At 31.0% G+C, this 9,317-nt stretch overlaps 1 protein-coding gene across 1 annotated transcript in view; it reads right to left on the bottom strand.

Moving 5' to 3' along the window:
* Positions 1–3,215: 3,215 nt before the first annotated feature.
* LOC129968166 (voltage-dependent calcium channel gamma-5 subunit-like) overlaps positions 3,216–9,317 on the bottom strand; it is a 132,589-nt gene continuing 126,487 nt past the window's right edge. The window contains exon 4 of the mRNA XM_056081987.1: positions 3,216–6,551. Within this exon, the coding sequence (XP_055937962.1) occupies positions 6,040–6,551 (512 nt within the window). The 3' untranslated portion in view covers positions 3,216–6,039. The remainder of the gene's footprint in view (positions 6,552–9,317) is intronic.

Below are 9,317 nucleotides of genomic sequence, written 5' to 3'. Positions count from 1 at the left end.
GTAATGATGTATTCCTAATTTCTTATTTAAAATATATACAGACATAAAGCCATAACAAGAACCCTTTTTTGAAGTTTTCTATCAAGTTCATTAACAAGGGATGTATTGAGTGATCTATTAAGGTTTTTCTTTCGTAAACTTTTGTCTGCAAATATATCTGGAATATGTGGTATTACAATGACCAGATAGTGCATCCAATTAAATTTCATTTTCTTATAGAACTTGGCACAAGATTCCAATACCATTGAAGAAACTGCAATGGAGGAATGAAACATTCTCTTCAAGTCGCTTATAAATCTAGTAAACATATCTGAACATTTGAATCAACTCGAGATAGGTGGGATTTCTTAAAAAAAAAATGTAAGCGGAATTTTTAAATTTATATAGCGGTTATTTTTTATTTTTTGTAAACACTTGTATTTTACATTTAATGATAAAAGAACAGAGTAGACATGTAATTTAAAAATTATGCCGCCATATTACTGTTACGAATTCTGCCAGCTGTTTCTTTGGCTTCTTGGCGATGTTTCTGGGGCAAAGTTTGACGGCAGACGTCGTATGAAATTTCGCGACGTCATATCATCACACTTGCCATCAGTGGCCAAAGATATCGCCAACTCTGTCGCCAAGGCATTAAAAAAATTGCCAAGAAGCCAAGATAATTACAATTTACAAATTCGTTATATAATTATTAATCTTTTAATATAGTATAATAAAAAGATTGGCATCAGAGCACTTTTTGCATAATATTTGTCAAAATCATAAAATGTCCTTTTGGATACTGAAGGGTAAGGGCAAGTGACTTGCAGTGAAAAATGTTCCAGACCTCATGTTCTTATTTCACGCACTCTGCTTCCTTTGCTTTATACCAAACAAGGAAAAGAACAAGCATAATACATTTGTCAAAATTTATTCTAAAACATGTTTTGATTGATACCACAGCACCAGATAACGAAACAAGTTGGGAAGAAAACTGACAATGATTGCAGATAAACAGAATCTACTGGCAGATATATAAAAAAAGTCAATATAAGATCTCGAATGTTATAAATATACTATAAGCCTAAATTTGATTAACTATTAATATTCAAGGAAGCTGTTAACAAGCACTGTTAAACTTTGTTAAGCTAGTAATTTTTAACCTATCTAACCGCTACTAAATACAGTTATTATACGAAGTGTAAAAATTTCTGAACAAACTCCACTCTTCACTTCTAGGAGGCACGCATGCGCAATGCATTTTGATTTAAGCTGGCACTTTTGAAAACCATCTTGAAGGTTCCTAATGCCTAATAACATTGCAACGATATCTTCACAACATTCTGAATATCGAATAATATCGTGTAGATATTGTACAATAATTGTGCTAGTAGGAAAAGGTAAAATTTTCAATGTTCATATAAAGACTGGATGATGAATTTTTAAAACCAGGACTAGAATAACGCTTAGTTACAACTAAACCGAAATTTTAACCGTTTCCTAATTTTTTTTAACTAACAAGGACATAAATTGGACTTTCTAAGTAGACAAATTCTGTTCCACTGTTTTTTAAAAAAAATTGGACTTTAATTCATTAAGAATTTAAACACGAATGCATATTTATTAACTTCGAAAATTATAACCACGTTTCTTGTAATTGAAAACGAATAGTTGCTAACCAAATGTACAAAAACTTTCAATGGATATAGAAAAAAATTTCAGGACACTGCCTAGATTTTTTTACATTAATTTTTGCAATTTTAAAATTTTAATAAAAATGTAATTTAAAATTTCTCTCGTCATAATTCTTTCCCTTTTCATAACTTTAAAAAAATTACTAATAATTAAAAAATTTTTTGAATAATTTAAAAAAAAATTTATGAGGTTTATGTTTTTAACCTAAATTGTTTGCCGATTTTTCATGAAGTAAATTATAAATTTGATTAAAGTAAATTTTAAATCTAATTAATTTTTTAATCCAAAAAAGAAATACAACGAAAAGAAAATGGTGAAAATTGTAGCAATGGTGGTATTCTTATTATTAATTCTGTTCTTTGTAAAGAAACAGAAATAACAACAAGAATACCATCATCGCTGCAATTTTCTTTACCTTCTGTTGAAAAAATATAAGGATGTGTTCTTTTCTTTTACTTTTATTAAAAGAATATACTCAAATACAGATACAGAATTTACAAAGAACCGTAAATGTTAACGAAATCAGAATGCAGAGCGCACGATGCTAATATTTTCCGTGAGTAGTTTTCAGGTCTCTTAAAAGTGTTAAACAAGAATTCGCCTTTCCGGAAAGCGAAACGGAACCCTTTTTTTTAATATCTCTTATTTACATAAAGTATTTACAACTTTCGAAAGAATATTTGGCACTCAAATTCTTAGCGAAAAAAATGTATCAATCAGAAATGCTGAACTGATCTACGAAATTGAGATTCCAGAGGCGGAAAAATATTAGTCTGTAGTTTGAATTTATTGTTTATCCAAATATTTATTGTGTTTTAATTTCCATTTGGCAATCTTCTGTTTTATATTTCATTTGTAGACAAAAAAATTTTTATTAAAAGGATATAAAAAAATCAAATAATTTTATAACAATTTATTTTTTAAAGATTCAATAACAAATACTATTTAATTACTTGCAAATAATTTAACGTTTTAAAGATATCTGTATTTTAAAATTCAGTATTGCAATATTTATACAAAGGCAATTGGTATCTATTCTCTAAATAATATTTATGAAAAGAAATTAAGCTTTTGATGAATTTAATCAAATATGCAGAATAAGATTTAAAATAATGTTTCATTAATTATAAAATGACACCTCAAATTCAAATAAATATTATTTTCTGGGGAAATCTTCTTTCTTAAAATATTATAAATGAAAAAGAAATGATAAATAAGTTCTATTACGATAAATCCTTCATTACCCTATATTCTCTAGTAGCACACAAATAATGTACTGTACAATATTGTATGACATTGATCAATATTCGCAGCATTGTATAACATTATGGAATACCGATTCATATCATACAGTATCGCACAATATTGTACAATATAGTGGAACAGGCTGTGCTATCTGGATTGTGGAAATGCTAAGAAAAATCAATTAAAGCAATATTTTGAAATATAATTATATATTCGAACAATTATTTCGATACTTTCTATAAATATATATTTAAAATATGAATTTCTTAGTATGAAAAACGGTAATAATTATTTCTGTAGAGGTATATTTCACAGAAAATACCCGAACACTTAGCATGAACAAGAATCAATAAACTTTTACTTCTAACCATAGCAATAACTTTTCTTTAAACAATTGAGAAAAGTTTATTATAAAAGTATATTATTCTTAAAGTCACAGTCTAGATTGCATTTCATGATTTAGCATTTACAAGACAAATACACTCAACAAGACTTCAGTTCAAAAAGTACAACTCAATATTTTTAAGGATGTATTTTTTAATGTATTATTACTGAAAAATGATTTACTTAGGATGAGTAGGATTAGAGTAAAACTTCAATATCTCGTAACTCGAGTGATACAATTTATGAGTTTTAAATTAAACTGATGACAGAATTTTCAATACAATAATAAACTTTAATATTTCCATCTTAAAAATTATCTTGTTGTTTGCTTTTTGAACTGCGCCGATATAGTCGATTTATTACAGACAAAATACATTTAAATCAACATAATTAACATGTAAAGAGACAACCAAATGGCCCAATCATCACAATTTCGTATCTCATGTAATTATTATAGAAGACAAAACGTGTTGTCCAGTATAATTATGTCACATTATATTTTGTAGTCTATTTTTGGATATCATAATTTATCGTAAACTTTGTATTTTTAAAAATTAATTATATTATAAATATTATTTTTAAAAAATGTATAATCTGAATTTTTAAAAGGCCGAATATTTTGTTTTGACACATATTTCAACTAATTGGATCATCCATCTCCTGTCTTTTAGTTTTTGCCAAACAACTTTTAGCCACTGCATTCGAATGATTTTAAAGTAAGAAAAACTATTCCCCTAATAAAGAATTCATTGAAGATAAATGTATTGCTTAGTTCTGTTAATGCATCTATGACAAAAAACTATAAATATAACGATGCTGATATGCAAATAACAGTCACTCTGAAAGAAACGAAAACAGCAATCAAGATGTCTATGGAAAAAGGGAGTTTTAATTTTCAACAAGAGTATAAAAATGTTTCTATCGCGCGGTCTACTCTGCAAAAAATTGCAAAGATTCAAGTTCTAATGCTGAAAGAAACAACGCGGAATTGTTGGAACCAGAACAGCCGGTTATCGTTCGAGTTTCTCCTCGTGCTTATTCCACCCCACACAACCCGACCTACTAAAAGTCTATTTATGAGAACAGTAAAATTTAAATCATGCATGGACAATATTTATAAGTAAAATTGTCAAAAAAAAACTATCTGTATGGGAGAATTTTCATCCATGTTAAATACGCATGGATACACTCAACAGTTTTTTTCTGACATAATCAAATTTACATACACATGAATGAACTGAAAGTTTTCAAGAAATGCCTTCGTTAAATTCTTTGCTTCACTAAATTTTCAATTCATATTCATTTTTATTCTAACGATGCTCGAGAATGTTTTGGAATTAGACGTTATCATCGAACCTTCGAGACCATATTTTACAAAACTTTGAAAGCTCTTGAAGGTTTTCTAGTTACATAAGTTTAATATCATGAATATGAAGTAGGAAATTCATCACCAATTTTCATGTATTGTTTTTCTACTTCGTGATATTTATTAAAGAAAAGTTAAATCACACAGATGTTTTATTACAGTGAAATAAACTATTGCACGTCCAGGACATCTTATGTCTTTGCTTAAATTTTTTAAAGTGTCCGCGGAATAGTGAATGACACAGTTTAAATCAAAATAAACTAATAAATACGATAAAAGTTGAAAGATCTTCGTTTATGTTGCAATCATTTTGAAATCGAATGCCTATTATCTATATCGATTTTTATAAACGTGAGCGGTTGTATCTCAGGATTTTTATTTAGAGTATCATGAATATGCCCCGTTTTCAACAAGAACAAATTAAATCCAAGAAATTTACAACATACAGCCTGTACATAAACCTAAATAAATTCTACAAGTCAAAAAACTAAAATAATAATTCCATATTATTATCACCATTTGTGTAACCTATTCTTTACTGTTTATTGAACTAAGCGATTTCAATCTCCAAATTGTCTGGGACGTTAGGAGTTTGAGCATCTTCAGAAACTGCTACCCAAACAGTACACTCAATGTTCAAACATTATCAAGTAATCTGATGATAAATTGTACATAAACAAGAAAAAAAATCATTTAATGTTTATCGAAACTTTTTTCAATGTTTTGCTATGTTCAAATTAAGCTCTGCAGACGATGAAGTGTCTTCTCAGTCAATATGCTCTCATCTATATCTTTCTCTCGAAAATTTGTTAAAATTCTTACTCAGTTACAAAGACAATTATTTACCAAACAGCTACCTACATCTTACATGGGCGTTCCATTCTCAAGAAAATAAAACAATTATCCAATAATCAGTAGAAAACTATTGGCAGCATTTAAAATACCCCATTTTAATGAGTGGCTATTTTATAAATATTCCATGCAATCATTTAGTGACTAGATTCAACTTCAATTGCTATGAAAATTCAAGAAATCCAACAGATTCCAGAAGCCAGATCTTTATTCGTAAATTTTACCTCTTCCGGTTCCAACAATTCCAGTCATTCAATCTTACCAGGCCTCCAAATGTTTCATTATCAAGTTTATTAATCGCATTAAGTTTAACGAGGTATAAAAATGTCTCATTTCTTTAACAAAGTGTGTATCTCAAAATGTTTCTTATTATAATGTGTGTGTGTGTGTGGAACATATTTTACCACTCAATGGCACTGACAGTTCTGTGCGGCCAACCGCACCGACGAACTAATAAAATTTGTTTATCATTGTTTTTATTTGTTTTATTATTACTCTTAGATAAGTCTGAGGAAAAGTCAGACGGGCGTTGTCCTCCGCAGGATTTCGAAGGAGAACTCCCTGGAGTACTCCCTGTTGATGTCCGCCGAGGTGGACACCGTGTTACAGGTGGTGTCCCGGGAGAAGGGCGGGAAGTTGTAATAGGCGAGGTCCCGCATCGACTCCGAGGTGGGCAGTGTCTGCCTCCTGCCGCCGCCGCCCTGCGCCCCAGCGCTGTCCGGCCTGGAACTCCTTCTGCGGTGCCGCCTGCAGCCCTGCACCTGGTCTTGGTCCGGGCAGTACTTGTGGTGGTGCCTGTGGTGCAGCTGCTTCTTCTTGATGTCCGCTTTGTGCCACTGGATGAAAAGGAAGACGGTGAAGACCCCCGCCAGCTCGCACATCATGAGTCCGCACACGGCCAGAATGAAGCTGTAGCCGTAGTGGTAGCGGAACATCGGGCCCTGGAACGAGGACTTCGGTCGGAGTTTGTTCCCCACCTCCGACTTGAAGGTTGAGATGTAGATCACCATTCCAGTTAGGATCAGTAGACCTGAAACACAATGGCAAATCATTCAAATATTCTGAGACAGGCATGAATGGAATAAATTTTGCTATCATTTTTAATTAATCAGCGGGTGTGGTATCTCCAAAACTATCTCGCATATTCTCTAATAAAGTTGTTATCCCAAAATTAATCCCAAATTTTAATAGTCACGAAATATTAAAATTTGGTGTGATTTTAGCATTTTTAATATAGCTATCGGGTGATTCTTCATTAGTTTTTTTGGCGATTAATCCTGTGGTTAGTAGTATTTCAAAATTGAGTTCGTGTTTTAGAAGCCGTTTCCCAACTGAATGAAACAAAAATTCGACAAAGAAAACCAAACTGCACTTGTATTCGCAGAATCCCATACCAAATTTGATATTTTCAAGTCACTACGTTTTTGAGTTATCGCGTTTACATATTTTTGAAAGCACAGACCGACAGACGTTCAATCTTTTGTTGGATTGCTCTAAAAGTTTGACAGGTGTCTACGTTATAAATGTTAAAACTGTGTACGGAATTTTATTCATCTAGCGCACTTCGTTTATTAGATATCGTATTAACATACATTCGAATAGCCGGACAGACAGATTTCCTCTAAACGGATTTTGCTCATATTTTTTTTAGAAATCAACACATTTGGAGTACCGTTAAGCTCAAAGAGTTTTTTTTCACTATCTTTGGCACCGACAGATAGGCCGACGGACTGATGGACAGTCATAATTCTAGAAATGTATTTTTCAAACTCAGGAATGTCTAAAAGGTGGAGATTCATCAAACTTCGTATACGAGATATACAAATAAAGTTTGTATACAGATATACGTTTACAAACTTCGTATAACTTTTCTCTATACTTCGTATACAAGAAAGTAAATATTCGTTTTAATTTAATAAGTAAGACAAAGTAAAAGTACCTAAGATACAGTGTAAAAGATAGTTCTGAAGACCTTTAACAATTGGCAGCACAGCTATATGCTGACAGTGATAGAAACGTTGATTCTTCTTGCGACAATATGGAAAGTGATCTTGCTGAACCAATATTTGATAGATTAGAGCCCTGCTTTTATATTCTCGTAAATGTGGCAGTCAGTATTTACTTCATAGATAGAAATGTAAAACGATATTAAGTGAAATTTCGCCTCTCATAACAGCTTTTCGCATCAGATGAGCTTATATAGACATCCTGCTCAAATCAAGGAAGATGTAGTCGAAAGGTCGCTGTTTTCATTTGATTTTTAAAATATGATGTGAAATGGAGGTTCTAATGTAATTATTGACACAAAAATAAGTTTCCTTATGTATTGTACAAGGAATAATTCAGACAAATTCATTATTTGCGAGTATTAAAATTTCGCATAAGATTGTATTTAAAATAAGATAACTGATCTACTTTTTTTTATTAAACAGAGAATCTATAGTAAAGTATTATTTTTTTAAATTATTTTATTACTTAAATTCTCATTTGTGCATTTCATTTTTGTCCAACGTTTCCTCATTTGTCTTTCAGCAAAGCTTTCCCAAATAAGTTTCTGATTTTTTTTAGGAATTCTCAGCATTCTCCTTTCAATTCACTCAATTAATTACATAGAGATCCTTCTTTTCAAAACTATCAAAGAAGTAGTTATTATATTCGAAAGATAGTTGTAACTTTTAGACATAATGGTTAGACATAAGCCGAAACGATAATTAAACTTTTTTTGCTCTATACTCTAGAACAGAATCTCTTAACTTGCGATTCTGAAACGTTTTCGCAATGAATGATTGAATAACAAAACGCTTTTATCTATTTCAACCCTCTAAAAAACGAAACAGGCTTGCTCGATGTTGAGTGATAATAATCTGATCAATATTCTATTATAATACTGATAGGATAAATTAATAAACCTACATCCGTCATTATATTACATTATATTCTATATTTGTAATCGTAAAATCGTCATTATAGGATTAAAAAGAAATTATAAGAGCAATTACTATGGTGTTCTCCGTTTCACATTTACTGGCAATACAGAACGCCGGGGGGTGGGGGAGAATAAAATTTGTATTTAGGAATAATGCCTTTTCTTCATGACTCGAAATCGGACACATTTCTATATCTTTTTAAATGTTGAGACTTTTTAACAGATTTTAGTGGTCTATTTAGATGTAGTTTTGACATGTAAGACAGAGAATGCTACCTGTAACGGATTTCATTACAAAGTTGATGTAGCTCTGCAATCTCCATGTAAAACGAAATTCAGATTTCATTTATCTCAAGTGTCTTGATTTTGAGTTAGTGGGTTTACATATATTTCGACAAAATAAATAAATAAAACCTTTCTCTAATAGAGTTATCGCAAAATTTGAAATGGATCATCAATTTTGGTATATGTGTTTCAAATTAGATGTTGGGACTGATGGAAATGAGATATCGTCTTATATAAAGAGGATATATCAATTTTGGTAGATGTGTTTCAAATTGGATGTTGGGACTGATGGAAATGAGATATCGTCTTATATAAAGAGGATATCCCAATTTCGGTATATGTGATAAAATTGGATGTTGGCACTGATGTAAATGAGATATCGTCTTATATAAAGAGGATATACCAATTTCGGTATATGTGATTCAAATTGGATGTTGGGACTGATGGAAATGAGATATCGTCTTATATAAAGAGGATATACCAATTTTGGTAGATGTGTTTCAAATTGGATGTTGGGACTGATGGAAATGAGATGTCGTCTTATATAAAGAGGATAGCCCAATTTTGGTATAAGTGTTTCAAACT

This window comes from Argiope bruennichi, chromosome 5 (genome assembly GCF_947563725.1).
Source record: "Argiope bruennichi chromosome 5, qqArgBrue1.1, whole genome shotgun sequence".
NCBI classification, from domain to species: domain Eukaryota; kingdom Metazoa; phylum Arthropoda; class Arachnida; order Araneae; family Araneidae; genus Argiope; species Argiope bruennichi.
Note: the sequence above shows the minus strand (reverse complement) of the source record. Positions and strands in the feature narration are given on the sequence as shown.